Genomic DNA, 26771 nt, shown 5'->3' with positions numbered 1-26771 from the left:
CTTCCTTCAATTCTTAATCACTTTTTCTCTGCCTGACTCATTCGTGTTCTTCCCCCCTACCCCTTTCTTCCTATAGGTCTCCATCTTTTTCATCCAGCTCTCATTTTCTCTGAATTTCTTTTTTCTTACTCTCTCATCACTTCCCGACGTCTACTTCGGGCGCAGTGGAAAGATTGGAGGCGGTGGAATGGGGTGCGGGCCCTGGAGATGTACTTGCTATTCAAAATCAGACTCCCCGAAACCTAGTTGTGTGGTATTGGGAAGGGCTTCTAACCTTTCAGCTCCCTTTTCCTCATCTATTGTAAGACTTAAACCAGATACACAATTAGAAGACTTAAGTATAGTGCCCTTCTGGAAGCAAAATGTATTATCAGAAAAGGGTTTCTGGGGATTCCCTGGTGATACAGTGTTAGGACTCGACGCTTTCACTGCTGGGGTGGGTTCAGTCCCTGGTCGGGAACACACATCCCACAAGTCAAACGGAGCGCAACCCCACCCACCCTCAAAAAAAAAAAAAATAGAAAAGGCCTCTCTTGCAGCAGCCTGCAGCCGTTTCTGCAGGGTGTTGTTCCAACTGCGCGATTCCCAGATCCGGGTGCCAGTCGGGACGGGAGGAGAGGAGAAAGGAGGCAGGCAACAGGCTCCAGGAGGCATGGAATGGAGACGGGTAAACACCTGGCCCACCCGTGAAGGAAGCGAGGAAGCAACTAATCAGAATCTGCCCCTCGCTTTTTTTGTCTGTCTCTGGAGGCTCCGCTGGCCCTTCAGTCTTGCCCCTCAGTGGTGACCATGGCAACCCACTCCCCTAACCGGACGCTGAGGGTTCTGAGTCGTGCTCCCGGGGCAATTCGCGCGGACCGCGCTCTGATTGGGCTTCAGAAGAGAGGAGCTGAGCACGTCATCGTGGGGAAAGGGGGCGGGGCTGGTGCGTTGTGATTGGCAAGTTCCCCGATAATTTGCATTCCGAGAGGCGGATCGCGCCCTAATTGGCCGTTAGGCTGTGGGGTGGGGCCTATTTCCCTGTTACTCAGAAAGTCTAAGCAATGAATAACTGTATTCCTGGTGGCTCAGTGGTAAAGAATCCGCCTGCCGATGCAGTAAACGCAGGAGACCTGGGAGACGCAGAGTCGACCCCTGGGTCGGGAAGATCCCCTGGAGTAGGAAATGACAACCCACTCCAGCATTCTCACCTGGAAAATTCCATGGACAGATGAGCCGGGCATACTACAGTTGATGGGGTCGCAAAGAGTCAGACATGACTGAGCATGCACATGTCACAAAAACAAGGAGTTGGCCAAAGTTTACAAACAAGACTCTGGCAGTCTGAGGTCATTTCCCCAGGTTGTCAGCGCTAGGAAAGGACAGAACTGGAACCCAAATATGTGCAACTTCAGAAGTCTGATCATTCCTCTACTTTCACGGAGAAACAGAATTAAAATGTCATGAGGAGGCTTATCTTCTGTTTGCTGAAGGGCCTGGTAATTGTGTCTTGTTGGATCCTGGCCTATGCTCTTCCTGTACTTTCTCCTCCCCAGATCTCTTTCCTAGCATTTGAGGCTTTTCAGAGAATGGTGCCTGGAACCCCTTCCCTTCTCACACTACTCCCCTCTCCTCAGGAAATTTCAGCAATCTCCACACTTCAATCACCATCATAGATAGTAATACCCAGACTCCATTTCCAGACTAAGAGCTCAAGGTTCAGGGCTCCAGCCTTCTTGGAACACTCCACCCCACATGAGCTCAGTGTCCCCCGAAACCCACTCCTTCTCATGGGGTCCCCACGTTGGGAATGGCTCCACTGTCCACCAGTCACTGGGTCACATGCCGGCCCTTGCTTTCCCCCTTCAAGGCCTGGCGCTGTCCTTCCCGCTCTACCGCTCTCTGCCCTGCGCTTCTTTCCATCCACTCACCCACCCCAGCTCAGGCCTCATGCCCTCCTCTCTCTTCCCCGCTTCCTGCCTCCAGCTTCACTCCATTATCCATCCCCTGTACAGGCTCAGGCGGTCTCTTTCCCACCTAGAGTTGATTCTGCCTCTTCTCTGATCAGAGCCCTTTCTCGGACACTTGGCAGTACAGCTCAAGCTGGTGTTCAAAATGCTTAATGGACTCTTGTCTACCCATCTTACTTCTCGCAACTCTAAAGCATCAAATTCATCTCTGGCTTCTTTTTTTTTTTTTTTTTTTAATTCAAGCAACATAGTGCTGTCTATGGCTTTCTGCATACAGACAAGTTTTCCATCCACCTGGTCGTTACACATTCATTTTTCCCCTCTGCCTGGGATATGCTTCGCTGCCTCTGCTCACTATAACCAACCTTATCCATCTTTCAAGACTAAATGCAAAATCTGTCCCATATTTGGAAAGAAATCTCTAACTTTCCAGGTGGGGATAGGTGCTTTTTCTGAGCTCTCACAGAGCCTGAGCCACCTCTACCACGGTCCCTCCCTTGCTCAAAGCTCTCTTGAAGAAGTCTCTGCAGTGCTGAAACTGCTTTATATCCTGACCTGGGTTTTGCTTTCATGGGTGTTTACATGTACAATAATTTATCCAGCTGATATTTTGGATTTGTCCATTTATCACTGTATGTCAGTTACAGCTTAATTACAAAGTAAATAACCAAAAACAAGTAACAAAACATCCCCAAACCCCTGTCATCCTCAGGAGAAAAATCAACACTCTTCAGCCTGGCATTGGAGGGTCCGCTTTTCTGTCTTATAGATCTAGCCATGGCAAATAGATGATCACTAAGAATGAGCTGAATGAACAAATGGCACATCCTTTCCTGCTGTTGGTGACATCTGTGTGGGTGTGTGCGTGGTGGCCCACATCTCGTTCTCCCTCTTTCTGCCAGGAGTCTCCCAGCTGCCCTTACAGTGAGGAGTGGTCATGCTGAACAGTTCTGGCCAACAAGGCAGAGTCTGCTGCTGGCTCTGGGAAGGCTATAGCTTTCCTTTATAAAAAGGAAGGGATGTGTGTCCCCTTCTCCCTGCAGACATCACTTATGAAGCTACAGTGTCATCTCCTGAGCACAAGGGAAGGGCCAAGAGAGGTAGAGAGAATTACAGCCCTCTGCCCCAGTGCTGTGGAGACTGAGCTGTGGGCTGACAGCTGCCCTTCTTCAGACTTGGTTTGTGAGGAAACTATAACCCCTAGTGTTTTGCTATCATTAAAAAACCAAGAGACTTCACATAAAAACCCAATACAGAGGTGTGGCTCCTGGAGCACTGTATCTGGGGTCCCTGACAGTGGGAAAATCCCAAGTCACAGTAGCACGACCACGGGAATAACAGCAGAAAGAGCCCCAGGAAATCACCAAACTAGACATTGCTCTGCAGGGGTCGGGGGCATGGCTCACACTGGAGGAGGCTGGAGGTAGCAGAGCTGGAGGTGGGGCCACGTGGGGGGCGGGGACTGGCCCAGCAGCAGGACGGAGAACAGCAAGAGCAGCAGCAGGCCCAGGAGTGGCGCTGGAATCAGGAGGTGCCGGGTGACCCTGCGGGGAGGCAGCACAGTGCTTGGCGGCACCCAGGGGGGCCCGTGGTGTCCCAGATGTCTGACCACCACCCTCCTTCTGGAGATGCTGTGGGGTGCACCTGAGCCGCCGGAGGTGCAGGGGGCACAGGCAGAGCTGGTCCCAGACCGGCCTCCTGACTGGGACCAGCTCCTTCACCACGGGCACCAGGGCTTGCTGCAGCTCTGGTTCTGAGGGGCTGCTAAGGAGAAAGGAAGGCAGGGCAATGGTGTTGGTCTTCTCCTCGGCCCCCAACTCCCGTCCCAGGCCCCTGGGTCCTGCTACCTCTCAGGAGGGTTTCCGAGGATGTCTCCAGGGTGTGAGTGTTCTGGATGGATGGGGAGGTCCACCTGGAAGGACAAAGGGGACAAACGGTCTCAGGTTTGTTGGACCAGGAGAGGTGCTCGAGTCAGCCCACTGGACAGAAGTGAGCACATGGAAGGGGGCGGGACACAGTGGTTCAGTGTGAGAGCCTCCCCAACACACGCTGCTGCGCTGGGCTCCCAGCTCTGCCAGTTTCCTGTCGCGTGTCGCTTGCACATCACCCCACCTGTCAGGCCCCACTTTCTCCATCTGCCAGACAGGAGTGATGACAACGCCCGCCTCAAAGGGCTGAAGTGGAAAATGAATGAGAGAAATGTGGGCAAAACCTAAACTATCAGGAGGTGGGCTTAGAACAGTGCCTGGTGGACAGCACCCAGTAACCATGTGAGCTACTCAGTATTATTATTTCCATTTTCTGTCTGACTCTGGAAGTACCCAAGCCCCCTGAGTCAAAGACTATCTCCTCCAGGAACCCAGCCCTGGCCTGCGCCTAGTGCAGCATGGACACTCCTTGGGTCCCATCTTCCTGCCCCGCACTGGGCCCAGCAGGTATTTTAAGATTAAAGCCCCCAATACTCCTTACTTTGCCACCTCATCCCCCATGTGTTTCTTTTTCCCCGTGTCTTTCTGAAAGGGTGTCCCCTCTGTAGATCTCAGGCTTTCCCACGCGTGCCTTTGGTCTGGGGACAATGACTATGGCAGTAGCAATACAATAATAAATGAGGAGTTCCCGCAACACCCTGGTCTCAGCCACTGTCTTCACCACTGTCACCTACTGTGCGTCTGCTCTGTGCCAGGCACTTTATGATGTGATCCTTAACCTTCATCCGCACCCTGGGAGCTGGGTAAGATCATCGTCACACTAGCCATGAGGAAGCTGAGGTGCGCCCCAGTCTCCACGGACAGGAGTGTGGTGTGGTGGGAAAGAGGTGGGCCAGGGAGAGCATCTTGGTCAGTGTGAACCCTGAAGAGTCCCAAGTGCCCAGAACAGAAGCTGGCACACCTTTGGCTTCTGACCTCACGTTTCCTTCCCTCTCTTCCTCTGCCTGAGCACCAGGATTGTCACCTGCCGCTTTGAGGAGCAAAGGAGCTGCTGTGTGTGGTGCCGGCAGGGCAGCTATGACAGATGCGGTGCCCCAGGAGTTCTGGACTGGCTGGGGAAGGTCTGGCTCTTCCGGAGTGTGGGCGTACATATGTGTGCATTTCCGCAATCCGGGGGTGTAGCCACATATGTGGCGTAGAGGCTGTGGCCCCGTGTGCAGTGTGTGTGTGTGTGTGTGGGGGGGGGGGTCCCCTGGGAACATTCTGGCTGCCCACTGGCCTGAAGCCTCCCTCTACAGCACTGTCTGCTCTCATTAGCTACAGTGAGGGCGTTGTTAACTCTCGGCCAAACGATTTTTCTGTCTGCTTGGGGGTGTGGGCAGGGGCTGGGGAGGAGCTGTGACTACAGAAGCCTCATCTGAGGGCCTGGTGCTGGGGACTGCCTACCATGACCTGGATCTCTGCTCCGTCCTCTTCCTCTCTTCTGGGCAACCTGGGGCGACAACAAAGTCACTGCAAGCATCCGTCTCCCCTGCCTGGCTCCATTCACCAGCTGTGTGGCAGAACCTTTAAAGCAGGGGGTCTTCACGTACATGGACCTGGAGGGTGCCCTGGAGCCCGGCGAGCAGACTGTTGCGTGTAGGTTAGCATCTCTATTTTTTCACCAAATTCCCCAGAGAGTCTGTGTGTGACTCCTAAAGGGTCAGGGGCCCCTCCACCTTATTGGCTTTCTCAGCTGCTCCTTTCCCAGCAGGTCCCCCAGGTGATCAGAGACATCTCTGAGACCCTGCCCCCTGCCCCAGCTTCCTGCCTGGTGGGTTGGGCCATGCTCAGGGAGTCTGGGTCTCACTGCAACTGGGACTCCAGCTCAGGCTTCCCTGACTCCAGATCTCAACTCTGTGGACCCCGCCCCCATCCCAAGTCATTTCTCTTAGGTGTGGAAGCCCCAGCCTCTGTGCTCCCCGTGGTCACAGCTGCCTGAGCCCCTGAAACAGGCGCCTCTCTGGGGACTCAAGACACAAGCCGCCCAGCCCCAAAGTCCCTTGGAGGCCGAGACGTCTGCACCACCCATCACCACCTTCACTGGGGACCAGGGACCCGGCGATCCAGCCTTAGCCACCAGTTTCAGACCCCACACCCTCAGGATACAGCTGTTTCCTCAACTCCCATTCAGTAAGGCACCCAGGCTCATAGGCCCCCAGCCTCTGGTCCAGTCAGATAACCAGCTGTCTGATCCCCTGGGATTTCTACATGGGGTTGGGGGGGCCCGCCCCTCTCAGTATCTGAGCCCTGGGCCACAGGACTCACCACTTCCCTCACACCTGGCTTCCCACTTTGTGGACCATACTGCCCTCCCCCGCCCCAGGGAGACTGGGATGCCCAGCCTCTGCACCAGCCCTGGTCCCCGCTGCTGCTCAGCGCTGTCTTCTTTCCATTCCCTGGTGACGCAGGGGGAGGTTACAGCGCCAGGGGCCCCCATCCCGCCCAATCTCAGCTTTCCCAGACAAGTCCAATTAGAGGCCGTGGCAGGCAGCCTCATTAGCTGTCACAGCCAGGAGCCTGAAAGAGGGGAGGAGGAAGAGAGAGGCCCTGCAGGGAGGCAGAGGCCCCGTGGAGGAGGGTGGGCCCAGACATCCGGTGCTTTCCCTATCTTTGGAAGCTGCACATAAGCCTCGTAATAGTCGATTAACAGTCACAGGGCGCGGGCTCGCCCCATCCCATCACAGAGTAACTAAGCGGGGATCTGAACCCAGGCTGTGTGATCACAGAGACCCCAGGGTCTCCCAGCTGTCTGAGCGCTCTGCTGGGGCACAATCTGGGTCTCATTTGCCCCAGGGCTCCTTGGGAGCCTTGGAGAAGTGTGTTCAGTGACAGTGACTGAGTGACTGAGCTGTCCCATCCGCCTGTCTTCTTGCCTAGGGGTCTCCTATATGAATACCACTCCCAGAGGACCCCAAGCAGGGCTTCCTTCAAGTCTTCCCCTCAGGCGGGGTCAGGGGCTAGATGTCCTCCTAAACCACCAGGGTCTGGGGGTAAGGCTGGTCTGATTCATTTTGGTCGGCGGGCCCAGGGTCGCCTCTGCAGGAGCGAGGGGCCCAGAGGTCACGCCTCTGTGTAAGCCTCCCTTGGGGCTCTTCCAGGCCTGTACTCCAGCCATCTCAGAGTCACCCCGGGGCAGAGGGATGGCTCAGCGAAGACCAATCTCCTTACCTCGTCGATGGCTCCTCCCTTCCTTCCTGAGGGTGCGCTGACTCTTCCTGCAAGTTTCTCTGTGGGAAAGAAAAGCTTAGGTATCCTGGGGTTCCCCACCTACTTCTAAAACCTGCCCCTCTCCTGGGCTCCTCCTCGAGGGTGGCTCTACTTTCCCTCCAGGGACAGAAGCCTGAAACTGGACCAGTTTTCCTTTGGGACCAGGAATTCAGGTCCTCCTGAACTTCTCACACTCCCACAAGCCTCTCACACTCGTCTGGGCCCCAAAGAGGCTCAGCATTTCCCTTCCAACCCCCTTCTCCTCTGAGGTTCCCAGTGGTGGGCATCCACGTCCCTCTTCGTTTTCTCTGGAGACATCCAGCCTTGCCTTTGGCCTCAACCACCAACTAGATACCTTTCTAAATGCATCACTGAGCTCCACCCTTGTGCACCCACTGAATCCGGGGCAGCATCCCCCATCCCTCAGGGTGCTCACCTTAGGGGGTCACAAGGTAGGTTCAGTGTCTTTCTGTCTACCTCCTTTTCCAGAACCCAGAGCCCTCAGCCCCCTGTTGGTGAGTTGGCAGCTCTGTCTCCCCTGCCTAATTCTCGCTGCCTGTCCCTTTTTCTCCATCCCAGGGCCCTGGCCTGGCTCCAGCTTCATCCTCTAACTCTGGACCACTGCCCCAGCCTCCTCCCTGGCCTCCCAGCCTCCCATGTGGCCCCAGAGGGATCTTTCTGTGCAGTACATCCAGAGCTGACCTGCCCCTCCCCATTCACAGCCTCTCAGCCTCACTGGCAGGGAATTCCTTTCATGATCCGGCCTTACCTCATCTCTGGCTAGTCGCCCCCAACTGCCCTCTACCTTCCAAACGTGTTACATGGTTTCACGCTCCCATGTGCTCTCCACATACTGTTCCCACTGCCTGAAAGACCTCTCCTTTCTCACACCACTTAACTTCTCTCTTTTTTTCTTCAATATAGACTCAAGTGTCAGGTTCCCTGTGGTATCTCCTACTCCACACAGGCACTCCCTTCTCTGGGCTTCCGCAGGGCCCACCCCCCAACCCCCTCGCACACAGATCATCCTGCACTGGGATGGCCCATTTTCACGATCTATCAGGTCCTGAGCCCCAAGGGGTCCCCAGGACCCAGTGCAGGCAGTACCCAGAGGCCTGGCTCAGTCTTCCCCTCCAGGAGGCATCTGAGAGCTCTCAGCAGAAGTTCTAATGTGCACCCGTGGGCTTCCCTGGTGGCTCAGCAGGAAAGACTCTGCCTGTCATTGCAGGAGACACGGGTTTGATCCCTGATCCAGGAAGATCCCACATATGGAGGAGCAACTAAACCCATGTGCCGCAACTACTGAGCCTGTGCTCCAGAGCCTTCTTGCTTTGGAGCCCATGCTCCATGACAAGAGAGGCCACTGCAATGGAAGCCCATGCACAGCAACTAGGGAGCAGCCCCCGCTGGCCTCAACTAGAGAAAAGCCCTAGCGGCAATGAAGCCCAGCACAGCCAAAATTAAATATAATTTTTAAAATGTATGCTTCCCCTGAAGGATGCAGCTGTGGCCCCCACAAGCTGTGTCATCTCTCTCTGAGCCTCAGTTTCCCAAGAATAACAGGGTGAGGGATGAGGGCGCCTACAGCCCTCAGAGACAGTAGGAGAGGGCAGCGAGGAATCCAACAGAAGATTCTCTCAACTCAGGGAAAAAGTGAACAGAGAAACTTTCTCTTTCAAGGGTGGTGAGCAGCTAGGAAGCAGTATGATTTTCAAGACAATAAAGCATTGTTTACAGAACTTTTAGCAATATTTTCTTAAAAAAAAATCCTCCTGTCACTAGCAGATTACAAATCTCATTTTTCAACTGTGAACACTGAAGATGAGCTGTCTTCATTGTTTCAAATGAGGTCTGAAATATTGTTCAGGTAACTACAGAGGTCATAAAATGATGGCTATTGTTGGATTCTGGATTACAAAGTGAGCTTATTAAGTTTTTTCTTAAAGGTGACTTGTATTCAAAAGGTAAATGCTTAAAGTACCTACATGGTATCAGGAAGAACAGTTCACTTCCTCCCTTCCTACCTTGTAACATTTTAAATAAGGTGATTCCGAGACAGTGTTTTTGAAACCACCACCATCCCCATGAAATTTGCATGTTTGGTTGGCTCACTTCCACATCAGCAGGCCAGTCCCTGGAGGGCAGGAGCGGTGTCCTGTCTGGCCAGGGGCTCTGAGGCCAGCACCCACAGGCCCTCAGTCAACACCTGCCTATGGGATGGGGAACAGTGAAAGTGTCCCGGGCCCCGCTCCCAGCCCCTGGACCCGGCGGTCTCAGGGCACTCCCGTGCTCACCTGCCACCCAGGGGGGGTTTCAGGAGGAAGCCCCTCCTCCCCATCCATCTCGCTGACCACCTCCTCCCACGGCCACACTCCACACAGCGGGCTGGAGAGATCGACGGCTCTCTCCTCTTGTTTCTGAGGCCAGGGAGAGGCCAGTGAAGGCAGAGGTCAGGGGTGGCATGGAGATGGGCTGAGGCACGAGGATGGGGGTGGGGGGAGTGATATGAGGGTGGCTGGGGGTCAGCAAGGCAGCACCGGGAAGGGTTTGGTGCCCCGACCAAGGACTGGGGTAGGGATGAGGTTAAGAACCAAGGTGGTCCTGGGAGAAATGGGGCGGGCTGAGAGTCAGGGCGGGGTCAGAGTTGCCGCTGGTGATGGCTTAGGGTGTTCTGGGGGTGTCAGGCCCACCTGCTGAATGGCCTGGAGCTCCACACCCAGTGACGGCGGCAGCAGGTTGGTGCAGTCCGCTCTCCTCACCTCGGCCCCTTCGGATAGCCTGGCCACACAGTCAGGAGAGGGAAGGCTGCCTCCATGCCCAACCACCTGTCAGCCAGCCTATGAGGCTACTGCCCTGCCTACCTTGGGGCTGGAGGCCACGGTGGGGGCTCCCTGTCCTTGGGCTCCCCTCCTGCTTCCTCCTCCCCCATCGTTCTACTCACTCATCCAGCCCCTCCTGGGTCTGACTCAGCTGCTCCTCCAGGTGGGAGATTTCCAGCCTCAGTTCCTGCAAAGGAAGGAGTGAGGGACCCCTGGCTCTGCCTTTTCCCCAGCCCCATGACTGGGCTCCTCTTTCAAGGCCAGGTCCACTGCTTTGACTTCTTTGGGATCCTCCATACACATACAGACAAGGAGAGAAGGGGAAGAAACAGTAGCAGAAACTTAGGAAGCCAAAGAGAGGTAAAAAGCAACAGGAACCCGGAATGTAACCTATCGGTCAGGAAAACTAAGAAAAGGAGAGCAGGGATGGAAACACATGGGAAAACGAGAGACACAGAAAGGGGTGTCTACACCCCTCACACACACAGATGGGGTGCAAGAGACTCTGAAGACAAGGGACAGAGAGAGGAGTCACCCCAGGAGATGGAGGAACTGACCCAGAGAGAGGCAGAGACTGAAACCAGCCAGGCAGAGGTATAGAAACAGGGGCAGGGGAGATGCTGTGAGAAATCACCCACAGAGAATGGGAGATGGAGATAGAGAGAGAGAGAGGAAGGACAGAGGAAAAGTGAAAATGCAGAGAGAGAGAGAGAGAGAGGGAGAGAGACGCACACAGTCAAACAGCAGTGATGGCAGAAACAAGAGGTGGAGACTCAGAAAAAGATCATCAGACACAGGAGGCAGGACACCCCAGAGATGGCAAAAGAGAAGCGCGGCCTGTGGCCGGGCCAGGGGGTTACCTGGGTTGTGGCTCTGTACTCCTCCAAGGTCTTGGTCAGGCTCTCCGCGTGGCGAGTGCGCTGGGAAAGCCCAAAGCTGACTGAGGCTGGGCTCAACCCACCAAATACCCTGAGGTCAGGTCCAGGGGGAAGGGGGTTCGGATGGATGGGATGGGATTGGGGGCAGAGCGAGACCTGAAGAGAGCATCAGCTTCCCTGGAAACCCTCTGACCTCTCTGGGCTGAGTCTCCAAGCATTAGAGTCCAGTATGCGTGCATGGCTAAGTCACTTCAGTCACGTGGACCATACCCCGCCAGGCTCCTCTGTCCATGGGATTCTCCAGGCAAGAATACTGGAGTGGGTTGCCATGGTCTCCTCTACAGGATCTTCCCAACCCAGGGATTGAACCTGTATCTCTTATGTCTCCTGTATTGGCAGGCGGGATCTTTACCACTAGTGCCACCTGGGAAGCCCCAGAGCCAAGGAGGACTTTCCTTTGTAGACTTGAGGCAGGAGACACATCAAAGGCACATTTCCCTCCGGCCCACTCACCTCGGAGAGGATGGCGTCTCGCTGGCAAATGAGGTGTTCACATTCATAGAGCTGCCGCTGCCAAGGAAGGAGCCCGTCCATCTGTCTGGCCTGCCCTCCCCGGCCTATCCCGCTGCTCCTCTCCTCAACCTCCCTTCATGTCTCTGGACATCAGCTACACCGAGGGGGACTTCAGTGAGCTGCCAACTGGCCTTGGGGACCTCAGGGCTTGAGTCAAGTCCCTGATCTCACCAGACCACAGGGGCTGAAACTAGTGAGGGTAAAAACGGGCCTTGGGGAGGTAGGAAATCGTCAAGGCACTAGGGAGGGGTGGCACCTTCAAGATGTCCTTCTCTGAGGCCAGCTCCTCACTCCTCCTCTTCACTCCATCCCGCTCGGCCAGGAGCTTCCCATTCTGGAAGAAGGGACCCTGGTCACGATCACTTCAGCAAATGGCCATGTTAATATTCAGAGAAGACATGTGCTGAGCACCTGATGTGCATCAGGCCTCATGCTTGGCACTCTTCTTTTTTTCTGAGCCTTTTAGATGCGGCTTTAATTATCCTTCAATGGCAGCCTTTCTAAGACTTTTTTTTCACTTTTTATTTTTATCAGGGTATAGCCGATTAACAATGTTGGGACAGTTTCAGGTGAACAGTGAAGGTGAACAGCCATATACATGCATCCATTCTCTCCCAAACTCCACTCCCATGCAGGTGCCATATAACATTGAGCAGAGTCCCATGTGCTATATAGTAGATCCTTGTTGGTTATCCATTTTAAATATAGCAGTGTGTACAAGTCCATCCCAAACTCCCTATCTCTTCCTCTATCCGTCCCCCTATTCCCTGTGCTCTGCTGCTGCTGCTGCTAAGTCGCTTCAGTCGTGTCCGACTCTGTGCGACCCCATAGACGGCAGCCCGCCAGGCTTCCCCGTCCCTGGGATTCTCCAGGCAAGAACACTGGAGTGGGTTGCCATTTCCTTCTCCAATGCATGAAAGTGAATAGCGAAAGTCAAATCGCTCAGTCGTGTCCAACTCTTCGAGACCCCATGGACTGCAGCCCACCAGGCTCCTCTGTCCATGGGATTTTCCAGGCAAGAGTACTGGAGTGGGGTGCCATTGCCTTCTCCGATTCCCTGTGCTCAGCACTTCCCAATGTTTCAGCCCATTTAATCCCTCCAACAATCCTATAGGATCTCAGCTCTGATTTGCAGATGAAAAAATAAAAACAGCTGCAAAAATGGAGCTATGATGGGATGCATGTGAGGATTAAATGAACTAATAATTACTGCTAACATTTACGGAGCACCTTGCCAGTGCTAACTTACTTCTGTGCCCTCTTTTAAGGATAAAGATGGGAGTTCCCTGGTGGTCTAGTGGTTAGGATTTGGCGCTTCACTACGGTGGCCTGGGTTCAGTCCCTGGTACAGAAACTGAGATCCTGCAAGCTGTGAGGTGTGGCCAAAATAGATAAAATAAAATGAAGACAAAAATAACTGACTCACAGAAAGACTGAGCAACTTTGCCCAGGTTATATACGTGGGAATTCATGCAAATACACGTTTAATATATGTTAATGAACACAAACACATTTAGAACAATGCCTACCATATACCAAAATTTTGTGTTATATTAAAAAGATATTTCTAAAACTTTGTATTATGAATTTTTAACCCACAAAAGTAAAGCTAATGGAGTGGTGAACCCAGAAATTCCCCAGTGGTCCAGTGGTTAAGACTGCACTTTCACTGCAAAGGCCTGGGGTTCAATCCCTGGTTAGGGAACTAAGATCCCACAAGCTGCTCGACTCAGCCAAAAAAAAAAAATGAACCCCTATTATCTGTCACCCAATTTCAGTAATTACATACATTTTCCCTGTTTGTTTCTTCTCTATGCACCAAGAGTTTGCTTTGTTTAACCAGATTATTTTAAAGCAAACCCCAGGCTTATTATTTCACCTGTAACTACTCCAGCATTTGTATTTGCTACTTGAAGACTTTTCCTTTAGTAAGACCACAACGCAAGGATCACTCTCAACAAAGTTAAGGATAATTCCTTCGTATCATCGCACACCTAGTGCTCTTTTTTGGTTTTGGTTGTCTCACAAATGTTTTTTTCACATTTAGTTTGTTTGAATGAGGATCCAAACAAGGTCCACCATGGCTTTTGGTTGAAATGTCTCATTTCACCCGGCAGTGATTCCCCCACCTTCCCAATCCGGGCACTTCTCCAGGCCCTTCATTTGTGGAAGAAACCAGGTTATTTTTCCTGTAGAATTGCTTTACTGTCTTCTTGTTTCCTGTGCAGGACCGTCTCCATGTTCCTCCTGCCTCATTATTTCCTATAAACTGATGGATAGATCCAGGGCCTTGTTCATATTTTTGTTCAATATTTTGGCAGGAAGAGTTCTTGGGTGCTACTCTGCTATCTGTGTCAGTCAAAGCTATGGTTTTTCTAGTAGTCCTATATGGATGTGAGAGCTGGACCATAAAGAAGGCTGAGTGTTGAAGAATCGATGCTTTTGAGTTGCGGTGCTGGAGATCTCGAGAATCCCTTAGACTGCAAGGAGACCAAAACAGTCAATTCTGAAGGAAATCAACCCTGAATGTTAATTGGAAGGAATGGTGCTGAAGCTGAACCTCCAATACTTTGGCCACTTTATGCAAAGAGCCCACTCACTAGAAAAAACCCCGATGCTTGGAAAGACTGAAGGCAAAATGAGAAGCAGGGGCAGAGGATGAGATGGTTAGATAGCATCACCGACTCAATGCATGTGAATCTGAACGAAGTCTGGGAAATAGTGGAGGACAGAGGAGCCTGGTGTGATGCAGTACTGTGGTCACAAAGAGCCAGGCATGACTCAGCAATTGAACAACGATGTTCAACATGGTTGAGCTACAACGGCACAACATAACAATGCCAACAACTATGGCACATCTGCATCAGAAGAATGTAAAGTCTGGCTGTCCCAACTATTCATGTTTACACTGTCATCATCCCCAATTTTACAGAAGAAATTAAGGAGTGTAGGGGCTAAGAAACTTGACCAAGTTCACATGGAGAATAAGGTCAAACTCAAGTCTGATTCCAAATCCTGCACTTTTAGCTCTCACTCTCCTCTGGAGCTTGGGTGAGAATGGGGAACCAGCTTCACCCCTCATCTCAAGTTGCTCACCATTGGAGGTGGAGACTGACACAGAAGCATATGATAATAATGCCTGAGGTAGACTCTGATGAGGCCTAGGACCTGGACCCTGTGGGAGCCCACAACCTCCTTGCAAAAACCCTCTGGGAGCTTTTCAAGGAGGTTGTGCTGAGGCTGAGTCCTCAAGGGAGAGGGAGGGCAGTTATCTGGGAAAATAAGGGGGCCAACAGAGGGCAGCGCACACCAGCCAAAAATGGGACCTGAGAATAAAATGGACCAAGTTCTAGCCTAGAGCTTCCAGGCACCAAAAACCTAGTAAGCTGCACTGAGTTTTTTTTTTTTTTTTTTCAATACTTCTTTTTCTGGCTGTAGTGGGTCTTCATTGCTGCATGCCGGCTCTCTCTAGCTGTGGCATGTGGGTTTCTCACTGCAGTGGCTTCTCTTGCTGTGGAGCACAGGCTCTAGGTGTGGGGGTTTCAGTGGTTGCAGCACGTGGGCTTGGTAGTTGCAGCTTGCAGGCTCTCTAGTTCGGGCTGTCATTGTGCTGCAGGGGCTTAGGTGCCCGGAGACGTGCAATCTCCCCAGACCAGGAATCGAACCAGTGTCGTCTGCATTTCAAGGTGGACTCTTGACCACTGGACCACGGGGGAAGCCCTGCACTGAGTTTCTATATGGGGAAAGCATTTCAAAGCACAGAGGCAGTCAACTTTCCTTGGCCACACCTCTCCTCCTGGTGCCCCTGGGGAAATCAAGGCCAGCTCCTCCCTTACTCCAACCCAGCTCAGCTCCAAGTCTTCCATCAGCTGCCCTTCCTCCCTGTGTCTCAGCAGGCCTGGGCTGCCAGGTGAAGGGCGGAGGAAGGACGGAGCCAGGAATGCTGTCAACATCTGTCCACCTGGCTGGGATTTGCAGGCTGGATCCTGGGCCGCTCGGCAGGGAACCTGGTTACTCAGCCGCTCTGGCTTCTTCTGCAGTAACCTGAGCCCCGCCCGCTCTGTGGGGTCTGTAGGAAAGCTGAGTGTCTGAGTGTCCCTTACTCCAGCATTATTCTGCGGTAACTTGAGAACTCCATCTATAGATGCTCTGTAGGCAGCTGCTGAGAAGGGAAAGGTAGGGGGAGGGAACCAAGAATAGCTGATTTATCGAGCGCCTAGGATGTCCCAGGCGCTGCTCAGAGCACTTCATTTGGCAGCAGGCCTTCTGGGCTGGAAGCAGAGACCACCACTGACTGCCATTTGCCCTGCTTTCCTGGGGGGTCCACTCTCCACAGGGGTGGGGGAGAGGGGGTCCCAGCCCCAGGCTTAGAGGTGAATCAAGATGAAAATCTTAGCAGATTCCGGACACCCGGAATCTGGTTGGTCAGCTAACCCAGAGGCCATTCTCACCGCCTCTTACTCGCTTGCCTCCCACTGCAGAGGCCCAGCTTCTCGTCATGTGATCCAGTGAGATGTAAGAGAAGTTTGTCGCTGCAGGGGTTGAGTGGGGGTGCTCCAGGAAAAATTTTTCCTTCTGATGAAAAGAGAGAGCCATGAGAGGAGCATTTGTCCCTCTTTGTCCTGCTTTGAGTGAGAACATGACGTCTGGAGCTGTTGCAGCCATCTGGGATCCTAAGGCCACAGGCAGACAAACAAGCCAAAAAGCTGCCAGACTAGCCCAGAACCTTCAAAACCTCTTGTCAGTAAATGTTCTTCATATTGAAGCTGCCATTTCTTCGGCATTTTCTTCCCTGGAGCTGAAAGTAGTCTAGACCTATCAGTGGCTGTGTTACCCATGCCAGGGAGTGGTTTGGCTATAATCATTTAAACTCTTCTTGGCCAATGAGATATAAGAGGGAGATCCCATCATGGGGCTTCAGGGAAAGTTCCTTCTTGGTCTTTTTTTTTTTTTTTTTTTTTTTTAATTTTCAAGTTTTTTGTGGGATCTTAGTTCCCCGACCAGGGATTGAAACCATGTCCCCTGAATAGTGCATAGTCTTAACCACTAGACTGCCAGGGAAGTCTCTCTCCTTATTCTTAAAAAGAAATGTTCTGGAAAGAACAGTCACATCCTGCCTGCAGCCCATGCTTCACATCATGGCAGCTGTTCCACAGCAAGATTCTCACTGCTCTAAACAGAGAGAATTTTCATGAAAGAGCCAGGGAACAGTAGTAGAATACTTTTTGGTTTGAATGTAAAAGCCATAATACAGACATAGGACAAAGAGATTTTGGGCAACTAATGAACAGATACCAGATGGAATGAGTATTACTGATTGGACTGGGCAGAGATTCTCGGGGCTGGGGAGGAGTTCAGGAGAGTCAAGGAAGAGAAAAACAGAGTGCAAATGCCTCTAGGCCAGCCCCAAGCAACCGGTTAGAGGGCTGGAGAGGAGGATGGATATAGTTGAACCACAGAACCTCTGGGATATCATCTGGAGGTTGTTTCCTAGCTCAGTTTGTGAACCAGAAACACATGTGAGTAAGAAAATAGAGGTGGTGGTGTGAGGAGTTAAAAGCCTAGAAGGCCCAGTGAGGCCCCTGTAGCCACAAAGTCACAGGAAAGCAGTTAGATCTCCTCTGTGCCCCTACAGGGTGTGGAGAACCCCCGGTGGTATTCCTGGGTCGTGGGGTCCAAACGAGGGTCACCACCATCACATGCAGTGAGGACGGTACACCCAGAGACCAGAAGGCAATGTCAGCCTCCCAGTGGATGCCAGCACGCCGTGGTGACTAAGGCTGAGGACCAGATGGGACAAAGAGCATCAATCTTGGGACCAGCAGAGAGAACAGACATTGAGTCAGGAGCACTGAGACGCTGCGTGGGTTTCCAGCAGCTTAGATGCCACCTTGTGTGTGGGGTTTACTTCCCCCTAAAAGGACTAAGTGGACCGCGAATTAACTAAGATAATGTTTTCTGTCTCGGATAGAATGAGGCTTGAATCTGACCTGAGGCTGGACTGGGGCTGTTAATGTTATGTGCGAGGTTCTGGGATAACAGAGGCCATTTAATTCCCACAACAATCCTAATGAACAGATACCCTTCTCCCCTGTTCTTACAGAATAAACCTATGGCTTGGGAAGGGGAGGTCACCCGCCTACAGGCTGTCTGTTGTGCAGGGATGGACTTTGAATCAGGGCTGACTGTAAGGCCTGTTTTCTTACCATCATAAAAAAATACTAATACATGAACAGTAACAGCTAGCTTCTAGGGAGCTCTTCCCATGTGTCCTGCCTTGTGCCTCGAGCTGTAATCATCCCCTTGTTTAAATTTCACACAATCCAACCAGGGAGAGTCCGATATTTTGCACTTTATCACAGATGAGGACACCGAGGCAGACAGAGAGGCGGACTGGCCCAGGCTGATGTTGGCAGCCTCACCAAAACCAGGAGTCAGCCCGGTGTCCCACACTCTTCTCAGCTGTAGCAGCCCTTTCATGCAGCCACATGACCTTCAGGGACATTCACACGTTACTGTGATTCTGGGGTCTCCTTCACCAGACTGAAGGGTGTTTGGGGAGGCAGTGGGCAGGAAGATCCTGAGGACTGGGGAAGGGGTGGGAGGGGGTGCTGGGCCTCAGCTCACCTCTTCCTGCAGAGTCTCCATCTTGGCCACCAAACGCTGCTGCTCCTTTTCCTGACCGAGCCCAAAGAGAGAACAAAGGCTTCTTTTGGGGCCCCTCTGCCCCCACGCTGCCCTTCTCCCACCCCTGGGAACATGACTCAGGTTGGGTCATGGAGGAGCAGGGCTGGGGGAATGGGTCTGAGGAGCCCTGCTGGCTCCTGCTGTCCCCCTTTGTCATGAGAGGGATGCCAAGCATCCTCCTCAAAGTCTGGGGTGAGCAGGAAGGGGATTGAGGGAGACCTGGGTGACCTTTGCCCTTTCCCATTCTGTAGTCAAGCTCTGTTGCTCAGACTCCAAGAAAGTGGGAAGAAGAGAACAACTTTGTACCCCTTGCCCAAAACCCACCGTGTGCCGGGCCTGGGCCAGAAGGCTGCGGTTCTGTTCCTCCAGGCTCTTGGCCAGAGTCTTCAGATCCTCCAGCTCCTCATCCATGCCCCTGGCCAACTGCAGAGCCTGCTGGGTACTGGTGTGGGTGGGGAGGTAGGCCACAGGAGAGGAAGACAGAGGTCACAGAGGTAGATCCCCTCAGAGCAACAGAGAAATCTCAGAGACTCAGAGGGGTGGGTACAGAGACCTACAGAGAGGGGCACAGAGACCCAGCGAGAAAATGAAGGAAAGAGACAGAGTGGGCGACAGAGACCCAGTTTCTACTCAAATACCAAGAAAGTGGGAGGGAACCTGGGCCTGTGGGCATGTGGGACGTGGAGGGTGCAGGACGGTGGACGTGGGGCCTGGCCTACCTGCGGAGCTGCTTGCGCAGGGCTGATATCTCCTCCCCGAGGCGTGCAGACCCCTCCTCGGCTGTCTCCACGCTATGTTGCAGTTTGGCATTCTCCCCAGCCAGCCGGCGGTTGCTGAGCTCCAAGTCCTCCAGGCTGCTCAGCAGGTCGGCAGTGGCAGGCCTGGGGGCAGGGAAGGGGCAGGGTCACTGTCCGCAGCCCTGGCCTCCGTTCCCCAGGTTGGGTAGGTGCCGGTGGTGGGGCAATGTGGCTCCTCCAGACAAACAGGAGACAGCCCTGTTCTCCCTGAGCTATTAGCCTAGCCTGCTTCCCTCACCCACTCCCTGGAGGACCCTAGGCCCTAGGCCAGGCCCTGGGCCCTAGGCCGCTGGAGGGCATGGGCGGGGGGAGGGCAGGGAGGGACTGAGGATAGGTACAACTCAGGTCTGGGGTCTTCGCCTCCGAAGCTCTCCAGATTGGCCGGATCCTCAACTTCTGGGCATCCTAGAGGGAGACAGGTGACCCGAGATGTTAGCAACCCCCGGACTCCAGCCTTGGTCCTCCTTTGGCTTCCACCCTTGCGTTCACTCTAGGTGATGTCACCTGCTCCTGGGGCTGCACTCATACCACCATCCAGAAAGCCTCTTGTTCATGGGCACCTTGAGCTCAGGCTAGATTTCCCCGTGGGGCCCAACCACCCTACATTCATCACGCCAGACCCTGGGCAGCATTCCAGCTGCCCTGAACCTTGTCTCTCCTCTCAGTTCCCCCACTTACTCACCCAGCCCCTGGGCCGTCCTGGCTCCCTCCCTCCTCCTGCCTCGGGCCTCTCACCTTCTCCCCCTGGACCCTCACCACAGCCTCCACCCTGGCCTCCAGCCTCTCCCTCCTGTCCTTTCCCCATTCAGCCCCAAAGGGGTCTTTCCTCCCCCAGAGTTAACATCTCCTCTCCTTCTCACAACCCTCCCCTGACTGCCCCCAAGCCAGGTTGGAGGAGGTTCAAGAGAATGTTAAGAAAGCTCTATTTTTTGACTTTTGTTTTTATAAGGCTGGAGAAATGTAACACCAGTAACACCAGCACTTTTTTATGGAGCACCTCCTGTGTTGAAGGCTTTGGGGTAGAATGGTGAGCAAATCAACTGACAAAACAAGAGGGCAAGTAATGAGTCCTAATCATATTTCTACAGGGAAGGGATGCAGATCTGTGCCGAGGATGCTGGAGAGAAAGGGACCTTCACTTGCAGCATCCCAGGCTTTCTCCACCAGGGCTTCCCTACCCCGAGTGAAGGATGAGGGAAGATGTGGAAAGTTTAGGCTGAAAAAACAGCCTGAGCCCAGGCCAGGCGGGAGATGGGGACAAGACCAAAGGGACAGAGGATGCAGGAACTAGAGTGCAGGGAGGGGTGATGATGGTAAGAGGTGGGAGGGACCTCCGTGGCAGGGCTGGTGTCAGGAGGAGGAGTTGAAAACAACCGATGAGGGAAAAAAAAGCAAACACCAAAGCTCAGGGCACGTGGGGAGGCAGTCATGGAGGTGCCTAGAAAGCTAGGTTAGAACAAATGTCTCTGGGGTCCGGCCCTATCCCCTGCTCTGGCCCCATGGGAAGTACCCCCCACTGTCTGACCCTGGGCCTGCCTGCTTCATTCTATATATAGCGATCTCACCAGATGGCAGTTGCTGGGAGGTCAGGGCTCCCTCGAAGGCCGTCTCCTCTTCCAGCTCTAATCCCCTGTATCAAAGGGATGAGGCTTAGGGCCCCTGCAGCCACCTCCCCCAATCCTGACCAGCCTCCGACAGGGGGTTGCGGGTGATGGGAGGAGGGGCCAGGTCAGGTGAGAGCAAGCACCGTGGGGAGGAAGGTGAGGCCAGATGGCAAGTGCCTGGGGCCAGATGGAAAAGCAGGAGGGGCAAAGACTGCACCTGGAGGAGGGTTGGGGAGGGGCCTCTGTCAGCCCCTCAACATCCCTCTTCTCCTCTCTCCAGCCCCTTTCATTTCTGTCCTCAGACCCTCCCCTCACCCCAACCTCATCTCTACTCTCCTCTCTTCTCAGCCTCCTTCCAACCACAGGAGGTCCCTCTGCCCAAAGCGTGCTGGCTGCAGTAAGCAGGTATGAGCTTAGGTCTTAGGAAAGGTTTTCTGAGGGGGGCTGGGGTGGGGGATGGAGGTGCGGGGACCCACCCATCCAGCTGACAGGCAGTGATCCAGTCCCGCATGACCACCAGGAAGGTGTCCAAGTCCACGGTGGCCTGAGGGCCCTCCCCACTGGGGTCCAGGCTGCAGGCCAGTGTTTGGAGGCGAGCATCCTGGGGACCCCGTCCAGTCATGGCCTCCAGGTAGGCTAGTAGATGGGTCACAGCCACAGTGCCTGGGGACAGAGAGGCTGTGAGGGAGGCTGGGCCAGGAGAGGGGGAGGGGTGGGGACCATTAGCTGGGCTGGTGACACCCCTGCACCGTGCCCTTTGGGCAACTCCCTCCTCTTCCCCAAGTCAACGTTTTCACCTGGAAACGGGGCCCAGTCATCTGCACCTCAGAGCTGGACCAAAGAGGACCAGCTGAGCCCACCAGGCCCCCAGTGGCTGCCTTTCCCCTCTCCCCCAGGCTCCAAAGCCCCGCCTTCCTCTGCTTACCCTCCTCCCCTAGGTTTCCTCCCCGCACCGTCCCCTATCCATTTCCTTCCTGAAGCTTCCCAGTCACCCACATCACCCCAGCCCATCCCTCTCTCTGTGGCCCCCCCGTTCCCAGCCCCCCAGCTCCGTTCCTTATTATTCCTTGACTCTCTGACCTGTTCTCTGGGGGTCACAAGCTTCGAACGTGGAGTTGAGTATTTGCTCCTCTAAGCTGAGCAGTGTCCCCAGGCTTCTGTCCTCTGCCTGGTCCCAGAGGTACACTGAGGAGACAAGAGGGCCAGCCCATCTGTGGGGAGGGGGCCAATGAAGAACAAAGAGGGGCTCCTGCAGAGGGGAAGGAATTCATTCCAAGCTGCCTGGGCTTTGGGCTGGTGGGGGCCACAAGGTGAGGGTCTTTGAGTCACCTTCCCCATCCCCCGATTTGGGAATGTGGGCCCCCCATCTTTCAGGCCAGGAAGTGCCCCCGCTGTCTAATCCCTTGTGTCCAGTCGGCTCAGGAGCCCACAATACTGAACAAAACCTCTTATAGCCTTTTTTCCTCTCTTCCCTGGCTTAGAGGGGGCTAGGGGCAGAGGAGGATGAAGAAGAGAGGATTCTGGGAGAAGCGGAGGGTGAAGGGGGCCCAGGAGCCAGGAACAATCCGATACTGCGCGGGCAGCCTGGATCGATCCCGCCTGCCCACAGCATCTCCCGTCTCCCAGCCCGCCTCATGGCTGGGTCTCTCCTCCCCACATCCCCGAGGCTGGCTGGCGTCATCAGCACCCACGGGCTGAGGCCTGAAACAAAGGGGGATGGGAGAATCCAGGCAGGGTGAATGGTGGGGGAGCGGTTCCAACCTCAGAGTTCCAGCCACAGGACTGTGGCCAAGTCTCTCTTCCTTTTGGAGCCTCAGTTTTCCCACCAGTAAAATGGGTGGATAGATTGATCCTCCCCCTCCCTGGGGCTGGGAGGGTGAGGTCTGTGTAAGTGAAGAGCACCTCCTGCTTCCCACCTCTGCACAACTGAACATCCTGGGGTCTGTCTGCTGCTGTATTCACTGTGCCCACATAAAGAAGCACTCAAAATATGCTCCAAGATATAGAAGGAGCCTATACAGTCTCCACCCCTGGACCCACTGGATCTTTCCCAGGGCTGGAAGTGACTGCTGAAGCTCCCTGCCCTGCCTCTAACAGCTGGGTATAGCAGAGTGCAGGCTGCAAGGTCTGGCAGACTCAAGCGCAACCTGGGCAAGGGACTCAGTCTCTCTGAGCCTCAGTTTCTTCCTATGGAAAATGAGTGGGTGGGTGAGTGGGGGTTACTTCCCTCCTAGAGAGGAGATAAGATATTAATAAAATCTGGAAGCTCGATAATAAAACTGAACATTTATTCAGCATTTACTAGGAGCCAAGCCTCTTCTGGGGGCTTCCCTTGTAGCTCAGTCGGTAAAGAATCTGCCTGCAGTGCAGGAGACCCAGGTTCGATCCCTGGGTTGGGAAGATCCCCTGGAGAAGGAAATGGCAACCCACTCCAGTATCCTTGCCTGGAAAATCTCATGGACAGAGGAGCCTGGTGGACTTCAGTCCATGGGGTCGCAAAGAGTCAGATACGACTGAGTGACTAACACTAACTAAGCCTCTTCTGAGCATTTGACATGAACCACAGCGGCTGCTATGATTAGTCCCAGTTTACAAACCAGGATGCCTAGGCACAGACAAGTGGGAAACTTGCCCAAGGTCACCTGTTCAACATCTGACTGCCATTTCTCAGCCCACTAACTCTTCAAGCGTTCTCTGTACTGAGCTAAAAATTCAGCCCCTTCGGGTTTGAACTTCGGCTTCTAGGGAAAGGGAGCAGGACCTACAGTTAGGGGAGACATGGTGCCCCCCTACATTATGCAGGAGGACCCTGCGGCCCAGTGAGGTCACCCAGGACTGCCTGGCTCCAGATGTCGTGGGATCTGAGGAGCTGCATGGATCTACAGCACAGATGCGACCCTCAGCCTCCCGGGGCCCCTCAGGAAGATGTCACTCTGCTTCTCTCCTGTTCTCTTTCCTTAGTGTCTCTACCTCTCTGTCTGTCCTGCCCTTTCTCTAGTTTTGTCTCCAACTCTTGCCATCCTCCTCCCCATCTCTTTGGCCCTCAAGTCCCACCCGCCTGTCTCCACATCTTCCACCCCCATCTTCTTCTTGGTCTCTGTGCTGCTTCTCCCGTAACTCAGCGACTCTCCACTCTCCAAGGCTTCTCTCTCCTCACTCCACTGTTACTCTCTCTCTCTCTTCACCCCCTGCTTTCCTCAGTCTCCATCTCTCCTGGGTGTGTCCCTCCCCTTTCCTCTGGGAGTCTCCCAAAGCTGGCTCAGCCGGCAGCCACAAGTTCCTCAGTGGCCGCACGCCCTCTGCTGGTGCACATGAAGTTTACACGTTCAGATGTTGGTCACTTGGTCAGCCTGCCCAGGTGTCTGCCTCCTGCCTTCACCTGGCAAGCCTCCTGAGGCGAGAGAGAAAAGACACCGGCTTTGAGGCTAGATGCTAGGAGCCTCTAAGAAAGGGGCCCTGTCTCTCTTCTAGGGTGGGAGTCTCCCTTGGGCTCTCTCACTGTTTAGTAGATGAGTTTCAGAAAGGACAACCCAACATCTTCCTCCTGAAGCTACTTTCACACCCATTTGGTCTGTGTCCATCTGATCATTCAAAAGTTAGTAACTGGGTTCCAATTATATGTCAGGTATTGCTCCTGGGCAGCATGATCAGCAGGACAGCCAACGGCCACAGTGATTCTTGAGACCTGAACTGTGGTGAGAGTGAGATGAGATGCTCTATTGGTATAAAGTGGCTTCCCAGGTGGCTCAGTGGGTAAAGAATCCACCTGTAATGCAGGGGACACAGGAGATGTGGGTTCGACTCCTGGGTCAGGAAGATCCCCTGGAGGAGGGCATGGCAACCCACTACAGTATTCTAGTCTGGAGAATCCCACGGACAGAGGAACCTGATGGGTTACAGTCCATAGCGTTGCAAAGAGTCAGACACGACTGAAGTGACTAAGCATGCACACACTCACATTAGTGTAAAGTACATGCCAGATGTTGAAGACTTAGTATTAAAAAAAGAGAATAACTTCAGTACATTTTTATATTGATTGTATGCTGAAAGGACACTGTTTTAGATGTATTAGGTTAAATAATACTATTATTGCCATCTGTTTTGTCTTTTTCTTTTTTCTTTTTAATTCAATGTAGCTATTAACAAAATTTAAAAGTATGTGTGTGTATATATACATATGTGGTTTGCATGTTGGCCAATGCTGCTCCAGGGACTGGGTATACCAGAGTGAATAAAACTGAGCCTGCCCTGTGGAGCTCACGTTCTAGTCGGAGAGACAAAGTCTAAACAGACAGACGAAGAGATGTCAGTCCTCTGAAGAAAAGTAAAGAAGGAAAGGGGAGAGAGAGTAACAGGGGAGCTCCTTTACAGAAAGCAGAGATCTGCAAGAAGTGACGGTGAGTCTGTAGGTCACTGGAGGGGGTGCTGCAGGCAGGGGGCATGCGCAGAGGTTTCTATGCCTGCAGCTTGGCCTCCCCAGAACAAATAAGGTGTCCAGACAGGTGGGCACACAGCAGGCACTTCATCAAGGCTCGTTCTCTGCATCCCACCTTGCCTCAAAGTGGAGGCTCAGCCACCCCAAGCCAGCTCTTCCAAGTCCCTGAGTCACAACCTGGTGCCCTGCTCACCACTGCTCCCTCCCCACCCTCGCATGGGACAAACAGGGGCCCAGTCACTTACTTTTTGCAGTGGGGCCACCTGCCTGGTCCTCTGGCATGTCCATGGGCCACCCTGGCTGCTCTGCAGCTGGTGGAGAAGCTAACAGCTCCCCTCTGTCACTGGAAGGGACCAAAAAGGGACTGGCTGCTCCCCAAGCTCCTAGAAGGACAAACAGGGGAATGGCCTCCTCAACCAGCCACCCGAGGGTGGGGACCCGCCCTGACCGGCCCTGCCCCTCCTATGCCCCAAGCCGTTCGTTCTGGGTTCTCAGAACCTGTTTGCCCACCCCTGCCTCGACCAGAGCAGCTTTCGCTCAGACCTGTTTTATGGATTGGAGGTGTGGGCTGGGAAAATGGGGGCCTAAGGAGTGGGTGGCAGAGATCAAAGGGGGGCTGGTGGGTGGGGGTCATTCCCTCCTGCCACCCCTCCTCCCCACAGTTTGTCAAGTTCCCCAGCCCTGTCCCTCCTGCCCTATGATTCTCCCTTTCCCCTCCTTGCCTTCCCTACAGCTCGGGTCAGGTCTCAACCTCCCCTCCTGGCTCCTTGGCCCAGCCTCTTCCTCAGCCTCCTGCCTCCAGTCTCCCGCTCCAGTTCATCCTCACAAGCGCTGACCTGCCCATCCCCTGCACAGTGTTGCTCCATGGCTCCCAAGCACCCCAGGGACAGAGCCTAGACCTTGGACTTGATATTGAAGGCCCGGCTTGGCCTGATCCCACCTGCCTCCCCCACCCTCAAACCCACTTGCAACCCTGAACCCTGTGCTGTTGACCAAACTGGGCCGGCTCTTCCCACCTCCAGGTCTCTGCCTGGGACATCCTTCTTGCTTGCCCTTCCTGTCTCGGCTCCCACGTCCCCTCCTCTGGAAATTGTTTCTGGGCTAGGTGATGTCCCTGGGTTCCCACACTGCCCTGGGCTACTTACATTCTCGCCCATCGGCCTGTATTTGGAACTGTTGGCCTCCTGCTTGAGTTTGAACCCCATCTCTCTCCTGTTTTCAGCCCTCTCATGGTTCCCTAGTAACCTCAGGACTAACTACCTAGCCTTTTGGGGCTGGTGTGGCACAGAGTGATTCCTGCAACTCCTGGCTTCTTGTCATTTTTCTCTACCCTGGCCCACCTCCAGGTCCCTCACGGCCCAGGGGGACTCAGCATCTTTCCTGGTTCTCCCAGGCCCAGGCTTCCAGTTCCTCTGGGGAGCCTCCCCTGAGTCCTGGGAGCAGTTAGAGGCTCTGACATTCTGAGGGAGAAGTTTGACAGTATTTGAAGTTTGACAGTATTTCTAGACGATTCTGACAGGATTTCAGGGGTCATCTACGAGATTTCCTGGAGGGTTCGCTTCAGTATTTCTGAGGAAGTTTGGTCAGGATTTTAAGACCTTTAACAAGACTTGGAAGGCCCTGATATTGGGGACTCTCCCCTAGGATTTGGGGGCTTGCCAGGATTTCGGGAGGGGCTCTGACACGGCTATTCTGGGAAGCCTCGCCACGGCCTGGGCGCACCTGGAGCCACGTCGCAGTGTTCCAGTCTCGGGACACAAATGAGGGTCACGAACGACAAACAAACGACAGTTGGGGCCTGAGGAGATGCGCGTGCGCTGTTCCCACCGGAAAAAACAAAGGTGCTAGGGCG

General features: G+C 53.9%; 1 protein-coding gene across 14 annotated transcripts; it reads right to left on the bottom strand.

Annotated features, from left to right (window-relative positions):
- Positions 1-103: 103 nt before the first annotated feature.
- On the bottom strand, positions 104-26771 carry KASH5 (KASH domain containing 5). Of its 14 annotated transcripts, none has more exons than XM_025269516.3 (20): positions 26642-26771; positions 25165-25302; positions 21565-21669; positions 20961-21147; positions 20446-20510; positions 19219-19285; positions 18803-18964; positions 18408-18525; positions 18024-18074; positions 11653-11730; positions 11337-11393; positions 10806-10865; positions 10068-10132; positions 9817-9904; positions 9421-9543; positions 7088-7146; positions 5324-5369; positions 3797-3861; positions 3594-3713; positions 3310-3493 (listed from the first exon to the last, which is right to left on the bottom strand). In XM_025269516.3, exons 2-20 carry the CDS (start codon positions 25205-25207, stop codon positions 3352-3354), a joined length of 1701 nt encoding a protein of 566 aa, XP_025125301.3. In that variant the 5' UTR covers positions 25208-25302; positions 26642-26771; the 3' UTR covers positions 3310-3351. The 14 variants fall into 14 exon arrangements, 11 of the variants coding, with proteins under 11 accessions (XP_045019452.1, XP_045019454.1, XP_045019453.1 ...); XM_044930865.2 differs by having other exon boundaries at positions 3594-3710; XR_006545871.2 differs by having other exon boundaries at positions 5324-5443.

The sequence above is a fragment of the Bubalus bubalis genome, chromosome 18 (genome assembly GCF_019923935.1).
Source record: "Bubalus bubalis isolate 160015118507 breed Murrah chromosome 18, NDDB_SH_1, whole genome shotgun sequence".
Classification (NCBI taxonomy): Eukaryota; Metazoa; Chordata; class Mammalia; order Artiodactyla; family Bovidae; genus Bubalus; species Bubalus bubalis.
The sequence above is the reverse complement of the archived record's forward strand: the minus strand, read 5'-3'. Positions and strand labels throughout refer to the sequence as shown.

What these genes read in the sequence shown, in the direction of transcription:
- KASH5 (XM_045163517.1), bottom strand. Translation starts at nt 25,207, where the DNA reads ATGGACATGCCAGAGGACCAGGCAGGTGGCCCCACTGCAAAAA. An exon ending in TTGTGACCCCCAGAGAACAG is followed by an intron (nt 21,148 to 21,564) that starts GTCAGAGAGTCA and finishes CTCTGTCCCCAG; the next exon opens with GCACTGTGGCTGTGACCCAT. An exon ending in TGGAGACTCTGCAGGAAGAG is followed by an intron (nt 11,731 to 18,023) that starts GTGAGCTGAGGC and finishes CCCTTCTTCCAG; the next exon opens with AATGGGAAGCTCCTGGCCGA.